Source organism: Lagopus leucura, unplaced genomic scaffold (assembly GCF_019238085.1).
Source record: "Lagopus leucura isolate 7727_CA_CO unplaced genomic scaffold, USGS_WTPT01 Super-Scaffold_100008, whole genome shotgun sequence".
In the NCBI taxonomy this organism is placed as follows: Eukaryota; Metazoa; Chordata; class Aves; order Galliformes; family Phasianidae; genus Lagopus; species Lagopus leucura.
Genome location: NW_024962265.1, coordinates 32,147,163 through 32,160,533, shown reverse-complemented (window position 1 = coordinate 32,160,533; position 13,371 = coordinate 32,147,163). Strand labels below are relative to the sequence as shown.

The following is a 13,371-nucleotide window of genomic DNA, read 5'->3' as shown; positions in this document are numbered from 1 at the left end:
GGCGGCACGGCCTCCTCCTACGGCCACGCGGACGCCGCCGCCCGGAAACCAGGTCCGACCATCGCGGGCGGTGATTGACAGCCGCCTCGCCCAACCGCGCCGCGCCGCGGGCCAATGGGAGGGCGGGACAGCGGCGGGCGGTGCCGCAGCGGGCGGGTGACGTGAAGCAGCCGCGCGTGCGGCCTTTCCTTTCCTGCGGGCGGCGGCGGCGGCAGCATGAAGGCGTCGGGCACCGTGAGTGAGGGCTGTGGAGCGCTCTGACTGCGTCCGTGTCTTGCGGCGGGCCTGAGGCCGGCCCCAGGCGTTGGGAGCGCGGCTGTGCGGGCTTGTGGCGCTCGAGAGCGATCTCCGCGCTCCTGAGTGGGCCCCGCTCGGCCGCGCATGGAGGCGAGCAGCCAACATGGCGGCGGCGCTCCGGCACGACGCGTGAGGGGGGGCCGCCATAGGCCGGGCCGGCGGGCGGCGCTGCCGGCCTTCCGGAGCTCGGCTTCTTCTCGGGCGCCGGGAGGCCCGGCTCGGTGCGGCTCCTCGCCTCCGGGGCCTCTGTCCTCCGCCTCTCGCCGAGGTGTCCGTCCCGGGGAGTCGTTTCGCAGCCTCCGCATCGCGACTCACGCCGCTGTCTTTCCCTGCAGCTGCGGGAGTACAAGGTGGTCGGGCGCTGTCTGCCCACGCCGAAATGCAGGACTCCTCCGCTTTACCGGATGCGGATCTTCGCTCCCAACCACGTTGTCGCCAAGTCCCGTTTCTGGTATTTCGTGTCTCAGCTGAAGAAGATGAAGAAATCTTCTGGAGAGATTGTGTACTGTGGCCAGGTGGGGGATGACATACCCGGTAATCTGGGCTATTCGATTTTCGAGGAATTTCGAAGGGAATTCCTGCTGGTATATATAGGATAAAGTTACACGAAGCACTGCTGCTAGGAGTGAAGTTAAGCTCAGTTTACCTTTCTGTTGCTGTCAAGTGAACCAACGCATTCCTCTTTTCCAAATGGCAGTATATATCCAGGGAGTTTAGGAAACAACAAATGGTCAAAAAAAAAAAACAAGATTAACTTGCTGTGATGACTTAAGTCATTACTGTACTCTGCTGTTTTCAGGGTCTAGCGTTCATTGTTTGGGCTTATACTTCTTAAGAGTTATGTGGATATTCATAATTCTTGGAGAGTATATGCTTACCAATCTGTTTATAGGATGTCCTTTTCCATTTATTTTCATAGTGATGTGAATTTAAGTATTTTCGCCAAAAATTGTCAGTTTCAATGCAGCTATGTTGTTGTGGGAGAAGAGACAAAATCTTTTTTCACTAAAACTGTCCACAGTGTTTTCATTAGAGCTTCAGTGTAGTTAAACTAAAATACTGATGACGTATTTAACTTCTTTTGTCCCTTTGTCTAATTCCAGGTGTATGAGAAGACCCCTCTGCGGGTAAAAAATTTTGGTATTTGGCTGCGCTACGATTCTCGTAGTGGAACTCACAACATGTACAGAGAGTACAGGGATTTGACCACTGCTGGTGCTGTCACTCAGTGCTGTAAGTTTGTAATTGTTCAAGGTAGAACGTGTATATAAACATAAGCTTAAATCTTAAACTGAGCATAAAGTGTGGGTAAGAATGCTGTCTTAAACTACGAGAAACAAAATTAAACTCTAGGAAATGAAATCAGGAAGCTGCTGGAGAGGTCTGCAGGTGTGATCTCACACTCATAATATGTTTTTTCTAGATAAAGATATTCCCTTTTGATCACTATGTAACACTGAGTAACTGTGGTAACGAGTTTTACTCTGTAGGCTGAGTTTCTTAGTCTTTGAGATGCTCTAGATGTTTACTGTATATAATGTTTCAGAACGGCCTTGTTGAGGGAATGTTTCAGATTAGATCATCTCAACTTCTGTTATGTGAAGTACTTGAGGGGTACACCATTTGTATGGCTGACTCTTGATAGTTGAATTTGGAACTGTACGTAATGCACACAAAAACCCAAAGAATGTTGTTCTTTGTAATGATGTTCTTGTCGTGTGTGCAAATATTACATGGATCTTGTCGCCTTTCCAGAGCTGAGGTGCTCTTGAAAGTGAAACTTGAGGTTCTACATTAACTTAATAGGATATTTTCTGTTAATTAATGTACTGAAAGATTGCTTAAGAGGCCTCAGAACTCAAGTTTGCCATAATGCAATGATTGATAGCTAAGTATCTAGTCTGAATAATTTAGGAATTTTAAGAACGTTTTTCCATTAATAATACTTCAGTGTGGATTCTGAATCAACACGCTTGTTTTAAAAAGGTAAATCCCATCTTGATTATTTCTGCAAGCGCATATCTTGAAATCAGGCAAGAGTAAGATGGCATTCTTTTGGAGACATTGAGTTATGAGTTCTCTCGTTGCAGACCGTGATATGGGAGCCCGTCATCGTGCCCGTGCTCACTCCATTCAGATAATGAAAGTTGAGCAGATTGCTGCTAGCAAGTGCCGTAGGCCAGCAGTCAAGCAGTTCCATGTGAGTAAAATTGCAGTGCCTGCTGGGTCCCAGTCTGGTAGAGGGCTGGAGGGAGGGAGCTGTGTCTGGTACAGGTTTGCTTTGCAGGCAAGAGTGTGGAGGGGGAACCAAACTTGCACTCATAGCTTCACAGATATTTTACTTTGTGATAAAGTTCCTTTTGTTAAAGTCAGAATATAACGTGTATTACATGACAACAAATGTGCCTTTCACAGACTTCTTGTTCAAAAACAATTGCAGACCTTGTGTGTCTTTTTAGTATTGTGAAGTGTAAAGCAGTAGTGATGTAGTATCTCAACACAAATATTTTCCTTGCAGGATTCTAAAATCAAGTTCCCTCTGCCACACAGAGTTCTGCGTCGTCAGCACAAACCACGTTTCACCACCAAGAGACCAAATACTTTCTTCTAAGTACGAAAATGTGCTGTCTACTCAGTGTAATAAAGGTCTATTGGAACCTTTCATTCCAGGTTTCTTTGTAAACTCTGTCTCAAATACCCAGGAAGCCTCTGTTCATATCCTGTTTTCTGTATGTTATTTGCAGCCTAGTTGAAGAGTGTAGTAGAAATACTGGCCAGAGGCAGCTGGGAACCTTGCTGCTCTGGGACAGCAGCAGGGGAGCTCTGGAGCTCAGTGCAGAGAGAAGTGGCTGCTAATTTCAGCAGGAGGTGGGTGGGACAGAGCTCTGATGTTCCCCAGGAGCTGGAACAGGCAATGCTGTCACGGCAGCCCCCTTTCTGTGGGCTTGTGTGTCACAGCTCTGCTGCGTGCTGTACTCATCTTTCCAATCTGTTCAAGGAGTTGATCTGTCCAAAGCTTAAATTAGTCCTCCTTGTCAGTGGGTTGAGCAATTGAGGATCCCTAAAATGGCTGCAGAGATGTCAGGTGGGATTGGAAGCTGCAAAAGCCACGGCTTATAAGGTGGGAGATCATGCAGGAGTGGTGCTTTAGGGTCCAAGCTAACGTTGCCCAGAAGCCCTTGCGTTTGGACGCTTAATGGAGAAAACAGTGGAGCATGAAAGCGGCCTTCTGATTTAAACCAGAGAAAATAATTCAGGAGCGGAGAGCCCGTGCTCTGCGCGCTCCTATTCTTTTGCAGCGTGGCGCGGATGGCCAGCGCCTTACGCAGAGGAGCAGCCCCTCCCGGCATGCCCTGCGCCCACCTGTGGCCTCGCGCCGCATGACGGGGAGGGCCGTCGCACCTCACGTGACCGCGACCCTCCCGCCCGTATCTCCCCGCATCACGTGACGAGGACTTCCGGGGGCTGCGGCGCGAGTGGGGCTCCTCGTTCGGCTGGGAGCGGAACCCGGAAGCGGCGGCGGCATGGGGGAGTCGATCCCGCTGGGCGCGCCCGTGCCGGTGGAGCAGGCGGTGCTGGAGACTTTCTTCTCCCACCTGGGCATCTTCTCGTACGATAAGGCCAAGGACAACGTGGAGAAGGAACGTGAGGCCAACAAGAGCGCAGGGGCCAGCTGGCTGGCCCTGCTGGCCGGGCTGGCGCACCTGGCCGCTGCCGAGAAGGCCTACCACAGCATGACCTTCCTGGGCCAGAAGCTAGGTATCGCCGTCCTTGGGCACCCACACGGTCCCGGCGGGCCGCCGCGTTGCTCCGGGTCCCGCCGTGGCGGGGTGGGGGGAAGCGGCCGGGCTCGCGGGAAGCGCAGGAGTGCAGCGCGTGAGTCGAACGCGAGCACTGGGTCGGCGCCCTCCGTGCGCTCTGACGTTCGCGTTACCCCGAAGCACGTCTTGCGGCTTGCACAGCCAGTCCTTCCGAACCTGTGCCGGGGAATAAGCAGCCTGGCTACGGTTCCCGAGCTGTAGCCAGCTCTGTTTCCGGGCGGGTGTGCTCTTGTCTGAGATTCTGGCAAAGGTGAGCTCAGTGGGGTCGCCAAGAGCTTCTTTCACGTTATGGTTCCAGGCCCTAAAACTAGAACAGTGTGTGTGTCAGAACGTGTGTGAGTACTCAGGGCTGAAGATTGCCTCCTGAAAGTTGTTATTCATGTAGATGCTGCAGGATCTCAGGAAACCTTGGCTACAATCTTAGCTGCTTCTCTGAATACAGAAAACTAACTCATGCAGAACAAGCCATCATCATGCTGTCCTCTGGGCAGAACTCCTTGTTTTCTCTTTGGACTGCAGACTGGCATGGAAATTGTATCAAGGGATGCAAGTCTGCTGCATAATGCAGTAAAGCAACAAGAAAGTTCTGCTATGGTGTTTATGTTGAAGTGGTGACTTTAAACTATTTTATAGGAAGAATTTCACGGAGGGAAAAAGCCTACTGTAAGGCAGACTTCTAAAAGTTTGTTTGGTTCTTGCAGAAAGAGCAAAATTGACAACATAAGGGACGTGCATAGTTTTATTTGCTTGCATACTTTAAGTACAGCAGCAATGGGTGACTGTTCCCCTGCCCTGATCCAGGGACAGCTCTTGGCTTGGAGCTGTTTTTCCATGATAACCAATTCTATGCTTTTCTGCTACAAATTGCTAATGAAACTTTTGAACGTTACGTGTGTAAAATAGATGTGGAAATAGATGTGGAAATGACTATATACCACTATGAAAGTTATAAGCAGCTTCAAAATGGAACCTGAAGTCTCTTAAAAAAAAAAAAAAAAAATGTTCTGCAGGTTCATTCTTTGTGATCCTTGCTCTGCTGCAGCTCATGAGTGCCACAGCAGCACATAAAGCCATCTGGAAATGGAAATGAAATAAGAATAGTAGTTTTGTACAGTCTTTTGGGAACATCAATGAGGAATATCCTTTGTCTGTATCCCTGGTGGTAGTGGGGTTGGAACTAGCTAATCTTTAAGGTCCCTTCCAACCCAAACCTTTTCACAATTACTTTTTAAAAAATTATTTATTTTAAAATAATCATATTGTCAAACAAGTGGAGGGAAGCATTGATTTTGTTTTTTCTCAGTTTAATTATGAATTAGCCTGCACTGTGGTCCCACTGAGATAAACTGCAGTTGTTTTCCCTTTGAGTTCAGGTTGATGTTAAGATAGGGTAGGAACTGGAAACATTTGGTTTGTACACATAAATATCGCGTTTCCCATGTAAAGGCTGCTGTCCAAGTCTGCGTGTTCTGTCTTTGAGGAGGTGTTATTAAGGGAATTCTCCATTAAAGTTTTGGAGTTATTAACAGCAGCTGAGCCTATTAAAACCTCATGTTGACTCATGACCTCCACAGATAACAGTGTATCATAGTAGCAGAGTTAACTAAACCCTTGTTAAAAAGCCCATAGTGCAGCTAACACAGGTGTGAAGAATTTGAAGACATTTTGCAACAGTAGTTGGCTGCTATGAAATAAGAATTGGGGCAGGCAAGACTTGCATCAGATTACACAGAGTGCTTCTGTGTGCAATTCATACCTGCAAAATAATAGGCTGAAACTGATTTCTTGATGAAAAACCCATAGGAACACCTGGGGAGAAACAAACGTGGTTTTGTTTTCCAGTATTGCTGTCTATCTTTCCTCTCCCTGGAATTTGGTAATACCTCCATATTTATCTGAACAGGTGGTCAGTCATTCTTCAGCCGAAAGGACTCCATCCGAACCATCTACACATCCCTGCATAATGAGCTGAAGAAGGTGGTGGCGACGGGTCGCAATGCACTAGGAGGAACAGCTCCTCACTTGGAAGAGCTGCTTTCTCACCTGTCTGAACAGCTCTGTTTTTTTGTTCAGGCTCGGATGGAAATTGCTGACTTCTATGAAAAAATGTACACGCTCAGCACCCAAAAGTTCATTAACTCTGAGGAACTGGTAAACATTTTGGAATCCATCTTAAAGAAATATAGCTCAAGGTCAGTGCTTATTTGCTGGCAGTAAGTACTCGGGCATATGATCTGTAATAAATTATATTATGGCTGAAAGCCTAAAGATTTTGCTGTCTTTTGATTGCTGAGGAGTTCCTTACATGAATTCATGCATGAAGTGAATGTTGGTGAGCAATGACCACCCTTGAGCTGAGGGCTCAAAGTAAGGCTTATCAGAAAAACCCAGAAAATTCTATTCATTACTTTACAGGAGCCATCTTCTCTATTCCTTAATTCATACTCAGCAGAGAGCAAAGAATGAGTGCCAGAATTCTGTTCTTATGTCCATTGCTGTGCTTGTAGGGTAAACAAGGACTTAATTCAATATGGACTTGAGTGAAAAGGGCTCGAGGCCTGGAGCACCTCTCCTATGAGGAAAGATTGAGGGAATTGGGATTGTTTAGCTTGGAGAAGAGAAGGCTCCAGGGAGACCTCATTGCGGCCTTCCAGTACTTGGAGGGAGCTTATAAGCATGGAGGGCAACGGCTGTTTACAAGGGTGGATAGTGATAGGACAAGGGGGATGGTTTTAAACTGAGACAGGGGAGGTTTAGTTTGGATATTAGGAGGAAGTTTTTCACCCAGAGGGTGGTGACACACTGGAACAGGTTGCCCAAGGAGGTTGTGGATGCCCCATCCCTGGAGACATTCAAGGCCAGGCTGGATGTGGCTCTGGGCAGCCTGGTCTGCTGGTTTGTGACCCTGCACATGGCAGGGGGTTGAAACTCGATGATCATTGTGGTCCTTTTCAACCCAGGCCATTCTGTGACTCTATGAAATTGGTTTAGGAATAGAACAAATATTTGTGTACTAATTTTAGTTTTAAACTTAGAATTGAGCCAACACATTCTAAAGCCCTGCGTTAGTTTGTGCCTGTATCTGAGTAAATTTCAGATTAATTTCACAATATTGTTGGCTTTTAATATAGACTATTATTGTTTCTGATCCTCCTGGAAGGGTTTTATGGTGTTCTGTTATCACTTCTTTTGAGAGCTACTGGAGTTAGCAGAAGGAGCGCAAAGTCTTTGGTGGTCTAGCCTTTCTTATATTAAGATCTCTAAGTCACTCTTGGTTGAGTATTTCACAGCTAAAATGTGATCTGTGCAAGTGGTGGCAGTTTAAAAAGAAAAGAAATTTTGAGTAACTTGACAGCAGGCAAAAATGGCTGTAAAAATGCTTTTATTTTAAAAGTCAAACAAGGTAGCTGTTTTAGGAAGATAGTTTTCAAGTGTAGTTGGGTTCTTTTTAATCTTTGTTGGTGAAATAGCATCTAAGAAGACATTTGGGTGAAATATTGTGAGGTTTTTTTATAGTTAAGATTTTTTAAATGTACAATAAAAAAAATTCAGTGCTGCTGACAGTGTTTCTAAAATTCCAAACCTGAGCACTGCAGCTGACTCCCCTTGCTTTTGTTAATAATTTTAAGGAAATTGTTGTGTAACATTGTTATTTGGAAGTCTGATTTATATGATCTTACTAGTAATTTTTGGCAGTTCTTGGTTTGTAAACCCTTACAGTCTCAGGGTTGTTAGTCCAATGAAATGTAAAACGATGGAGACGTTTCTGAGATGCTACTAGAGCTGTGTGGGTAGCTTGGTTCTCCCCAGTGTTGTAGTGGATATTTCTGAAACAAAGTCCATCCTTTATTCTTTCTTTTAGTTGTGTTGTATCTCAGAGCAGTTTCTGAGGGCTGCTACGTGACGTGTGTTTGCCACGCAGCATTCCTCTGTTGACTCTCTCAAGTGAAAGGTCAGATAAACTCACCCTGATGCTGTCTGTTCCCTCTGGGAATATATCCTCACTTATAGGTGCACCATTTTATCAACACTTCTAAGCCAAACGGGGCATCTGTTTTCCAGCAGGTTCTGGCCTTGGTTTCTTTCCTTTACATCTGAAAATCATCAATCTCTGAACAATTGGAAGCTATTTTGTTAGTGCTTATTCCTGGCTTGTGAACAGCCAGTAGAAGACATTTTCCTCTGTGTTTTCTGTAAAATACAGCTGGAAAATCACCATTGCCTGAACTTTTTGAACTTTTTTTTGTGGGGTGAAGGAGGCAGTGTATGGGAAGAGAATGTTTATGTTTTTAATTGGAGAAAGTAAAACAGCCTCAGGTCTATAAAAGCTTAATATATAATCAGTAAGTAATCCGTTTTGATGTAATTATTCTTGTGTCTTGTGGCTTGCATCTAGTCAGTGTTTTGTAGCTTTGTATGCATCTGTGATCTAGAGAAGGAAATTAAGAAGTTGAAGAAAAAATGTCGTCTTTGTAGTCTGGAGAACAGAACCATCATCCCTGTGCTCTCATGAATGACTGGGGGGGAAATAGACTGATCTACCACATTCATCATTTAATTTTTTTAAATAAATTTGAACTTATATCTTAGAAGCAAATCCTTTCAAAAGTGTGTGTTGTGGCTGTCAAGAAAAAAGGAGACCCTTGAAATATGATAAGGCTGTCAGACAATTTTTACAGGCTGAAGCATTGATATTTTGGCAGCAAACTGAGTGAAAAGTCAAAGAAAAAGCAGTGAAGAGGAAGAAGAGGAAGAGGGAGAAAAGCTTAACATTCTTGTCCATTCTTTTGGTCTACAACAAAATGAAATGTTTTGGTTTTGAACCCAGTATTTCCAAAATTGATTCTGTGGATTGTGACTGGAGAGTTCAGGGAGATAATGAGTGGAGCTGCTTTCACCTTGTCTGTTGATCACTTATTAAAGGTGTGAAGAATTCAGTGTAAACTTGTTTGCTTTAAAGTAGTATCAAGGATCAACCCAGGATGTTGGAAGTGAGGGCATCAATCTGTATTGATTTCAGTCAAGTCTTGTCTTTGAAGTGTTGGTTGCTCTTTGATGGTGATCTCTTTAAGAGGTCACCTAAATGCATGTTATGGGAATACACTTATTAAAAAGGCTGCTTGTCTTAGCTGAAGTTCTGTCTTTCAGAAGTTGAGTATTTACCTACTGCAACTGGAGCAGTTCTGCACAATTTGAATTAAAGTGTATTTATCTCCAGTGTTACAAATCTATGAGTTTGAGTGATGAGGGGAAGGAAGTAGACTGGTTCTGAGTGAGGTTTTTTGTTGTGGGGTGGTTTGGCTTGTTTTTTTTTTTTCCCTCTGTGAAGTTAAGATAAAATAGAGAAAAGCTGGGAGGAGAAGAGAAAGCTATAAAATGGCTCTATTAAAACTCCATTTCACTGAGACTTGTCCTAATGGTACAATCACTCTAGTGAATAAGATGTGCATTGGCACTTCTACCTTATGAATGAGATTTTCGTAGCATCTGTTAAACTGAGAGCTGGTCTTGCCCTGAATTCTTAGAGGGGGAGATGTGCTGACAGTTAGAGAATCTTTTACTGTGAAAGTATGAGATTCTACTGAATATTTTTCCTCTTCATTGCTCCTGGCACACCAACATTCAAATTTGAGACTGGGTTCAACAGTAAATACAGTTAATTGTGGTTCTACTGATTTATTTCCCATCACAGTTTTATTGTTTTATTGTAAATTGAAAAGGAAAGAAAGCAAGCTCAGGTTGGTTTCCTCATAGCTTCCCTACATGAGCAGTGAATTTATAACATAACTTTCTTTATTTAAACTTAATATCTTAGTACTATTTGACAGCTAATAAGACATATTACCACCAGAAGAGATTTAAAATTGAAACAAAACCACTTGAATTTAAAGAGGAATGGTTCTGTAATAGCTTGTGAATCAGTATAGGCTGATGTAGGTATGCTGTACATTCATTAAAATGTTTGTCCTAGTTATGCTAAGTAGGAATTCTTAAATTGACAAGATAACTTGTTGGCTTATGCTTCAGCCTGCCTTGATGTGGTGTGTTCTGTCTGTGAATTGAGAAGCACTAGCTGATAACTTCACTGTTGTCTGTAGAGTTTCTCATGTCTTGAACAATGTTGTGTTTTCTAGATTTCATCATCCAATCCTCAGTCCTCTTGAAAGCAGTTTCCAGCTGGAAGTAGATGTGCTTGCGCATCTCTTAAAGGCTCAGGCTCAGATCTCAGAGTGGAAATTCCTTCCATCCTTGGTCAACTTGCACAGTGCTCACACAAAGCTACAGACTTGGGGCCAGATATTTGAAAAACAACGAGAGACCAAGAAGCATCTGTTTGGGGGGCAGTCCCAGAAAGCCGTACAACCTCCTCACCTCTTCCTCTGGCTGGTGAAACTCAAAAACATTCTCCTTGCCAAGTTTAGCTTCTACTTTCACGAGGCCCTTAGCCGACAAACGACCGCGTCTGAAATGAAAACTCTGACTGCTAAAACAAATCCTGATTACTTTGGGAAAATCTCCAGTTTTATTCGGAAATACGACGCTGTCAATGTTTCCTTAATCTTTGACAATCGTGGATCGGAGAGTTTTCAAGGACACGGTTATCACCATCCCCACTCTTACAGGGAAGCTCCCAAAGGAGTGGATCAGTATCCTGCAGTGGTGTCTCTGCCCAGTGACAGGCCTGTTATGCACTGGCCCAATGTAATCATGATTATGACTGACAGAACCTCTGACCTCAACAGTTTGGAGAAAGTTGTTCACTTCTACGATGACAAAGTCCAAAGCACGTATTTTCTGACTCGCCCTGAACCTCATTTCACCATTGTAGTTATTTTTGAGTCCAAGAAGTCAGAAAGGGATTCTCACTTTATTTCTTTTCTCAATGAAATTTCACATTCCCTTAAGAATTCCAAAGCTTTTGCAAGTTTGAAGCCTGGATCCAAAGGGTAAAACACGTAACACAAATTGTCAAGGCAGACTGTCAGCCTTGGGGTAACTGCAGCTTCCAGGATTACATAAACTCGCGATTATCGTCGTCTAATTAAAAAGGAACCATTATTTTTAATGATATAAGTTCAATTAAAAAAAAAAATACAGCTAACTGACTCTTGGGGAAAAAAATATTTTTGGCAGTATTCAGTGAGATAACTTAACAGTGGGGTGCTAAATGGCAGCAGTGAGAGTTTTTTTGAGTGTGTGTGTGTGTGTGTGTGTGTGTGTGTGGTTTCCAATTTGCAGTATGATTTATTTTTTCAGTCCACAACTTAGTTGCCTGTATAACAAAGGAATATATGCACTTTATTATAGTCTGATCTATAGAGATTACTGAAAATGTGATGAGGGTGGAAAATGTGTATTTTCCGAAAACCAAAAAAACTGTCTGACAGGAATTACTTCTGGGAACTGTACACTGGTGGAAGGGAATATTGAAATGTGTGAATCTGCAAGAGCACGTTTTCAATAAATAAGATACATGAATCACAAAGGAACTCGCTAATTAAAACACTTTAAAAATGGTTGAGAACTGATAGTGTCTGTTAAGCAACAGTTTATTCCAAACAAGCTCTGAAGCATAAAGCTGCTTCAGAACACAGGCTCAATCAAATAAAGCTGAAGCGTGTTTTGGGAGTAGAGCGTTCCCTGCAGTGATGAGACCCTGTGTGTATCTGGCTCCAACTGAAGCTGAAGGAGTTTGAGCAGGTGGTTTAGATTGGAATGGTTCCACAGAAAAGCAGCAAAGCTCTTTCAAGTTGTGCTTTTGTTCAGCTACACGTTAAAAAAGCGTGGAAGAGGAAATACCCTTTGTGAGTTATTTTACAATTTGCTGTCAGGGCCAACTTGGATATACTTTCAGATTTTTGGAAGTTTGTTGTTTTTATTCTGTTCTGTTTTGAATGCTTTCACAAGTAAGCTAAATTGCAACTCTTGGAATTTTGGTTTTCATTCCTTTGCAGTATGTTTTCCTCATTCTGAAATGTCTGTTTCGCTGCTTAGTTTTTCCAAATCCGGAGGCTAGAAGTGTGGTTTCTGATTATTCTGAAAGTGCTGATCATTTTGAGAATCAATATTTCCCTGTGTCGCACATGACTTACAGGCTTATACTGTGTGTTTCTTCTGACCACTATGCAGTTTCTTTTATGGGAATTCAGGAGGGAAGGATGTGGCTCTGACACACAGTTTATGCTGGTGTAGTCAAGTTAGATCCTTAGTTAACACTGTTGAAGCTTTGAAGCAGAACAGATACCCTTGGATTTTAAGTTTTACTGAGTACCTTCCTCTCTTGCAAGGGGTTTTGGTAGCTTGTCTCACCTCTCCTGCAAGTGCTGGTTTCTTCACAGTCACATAAGAATGCTCTCATCTCAAAGCCTGAGCTTCAGTTTTGCATTTTGTGCCAGAGAGAGTCTTCCATGTTTTGCTATAATTAGGTGTTGGTCTGTTGTAAATATCTGCTTCTTCCTTTTTCCTAAGTCTTAGTCTAGCTGCAGTATCACCCTTAAGATTTTGAAGAGGCTCCTTTTTGTCACTGGAAAAGGAGTGGTAGATACACCAGCAGCAGACCACCACCTGGTTGTAGCAATGTTGCACTTTGCATCTCCTGTTGTCCTTTTGTCCCAGTGAAACTCTAAACCCTTGCAAGACTGTCTTTTGTGTGCTTGCCTTCTTTCAGATAGTGGCTTTGTAATGTTGTCATGCTATTGACTTCCTCAGCCTGAGTAAGAGAGAAGAAGCTGTCACCTGAACCGATTCCCAGTCTTCAGCAGTGTAATAAAGTGTTGCACGAATTCTGTCTGCCTCTGCAGTATTTTCCTGTGAGACCAGCTATCCGTGGTAAGGGGAAGAAAGTAGCTTTGGGAGGACAAAAGCATATGAATACAGTCACCTGTTTCCAATCTTTAGGTAGCAACCATCTTGGCAGAACAGCTCTTTCTGGATAGATGATTTTGAGAGTCTTAGTTGGTTTATATTATTAACTAGGACATGCTAATATGATGCTAAGAGTTAACATTTGAAGCTTGGGGCAGTGCAGTGCTTGTTGTAATTGTGCAGCTCGCTACTGATCTCATAAAATATTTAGTGTCACTAAATATTTGGCTCTGTGTTATATGCATCATTTGCTACCAAAGTACTGGGAGGTTTTTTTTGGTGTGTGTAAGTCAAATTACTCAGAGCTGTAAAGAGAGCATAATTGTGCTGAGTTGTTGTGGTCCCATGTGGGGATCTACAAGTTGTATTAAAAGTTGTTAAAAGACTT

At 43.6% G+C, this 13,371-nt stretch overlaps 2 protein-coding genes and 1 non-coding gene across 5 annotated transcripts; all 3 read left to right on the top strand.

Annotated features, from left to right (window-relative positions):
• Positions 1 to 149: 149 nt before the first annotated feature.
• Positions 150 to 2,961, top strand: RPL18A (ribosomal protein L18a). Its single transcript, XM_042872596.1, has 5 exons — positions 150 to 234; positions 633 to 812; positions 1,401 to 1,530; positions 2,388 to 2,497; positions 2,816 to 2,961. Exons 1-5 carry the CDS (start codon positions 217 to 219, stop codon positions 2,906 to 2,908), a joined length of 531 nt encoding a protein of 176 aa, XP_042728530.1. The 5' UTR covers positions 150 to 216; the 3' UTR covers positions 2,909 to 2,961.
• LOC122180959 lies at positions 1,963 to 2,094 on the top strand. The gene has a single exon (XR_006179269.1). It is a non-coding gene; the product is annotated as a small nucleolar RNA SNORA68 (small nucleolar RNA).
• An 802-nt stretch (positions 2,962 to 3,763) lies between the features above and the next one.
• On the top strand, positions 3,764 to 12,901 carry KICS2 (KICSTOR subunit 2). 3 transcript variants are annotated; one of them, XM_042872758.1, is made up of 4 exons: positions 3,764 to 4,056; positions 6,022 to 6,095; positions 6,192 to 6,310; positions 10,253 to 12,901. In XM_042872758.1, exons 1-4 carry the CDS (start codon positions 3,822 to 3,824, stop codon positions 11,067 to 11,069), a joined length of 1,245 nt encoding a protein of 414 aa, XP_042728692.1. In that variant the 5' UTR covers positions 3,764 to 3,821; the 3' UTR covers positions 11,070 to 12,901. The 3 variants fall into 3 exon arrangements, with proteins under 3 accessions (XP_042728692.1, XP_042728691.1, XP_042728690.1); XM_042872757.1 differs by having other exon boundaries at positions 6,174 to 6,310; XM_042872756.1 differs by having other exon boundaries at positions 6,022 to 6,310.
• Positions 12,902 to 13,371: the final 470 nt, after the last annotated feature.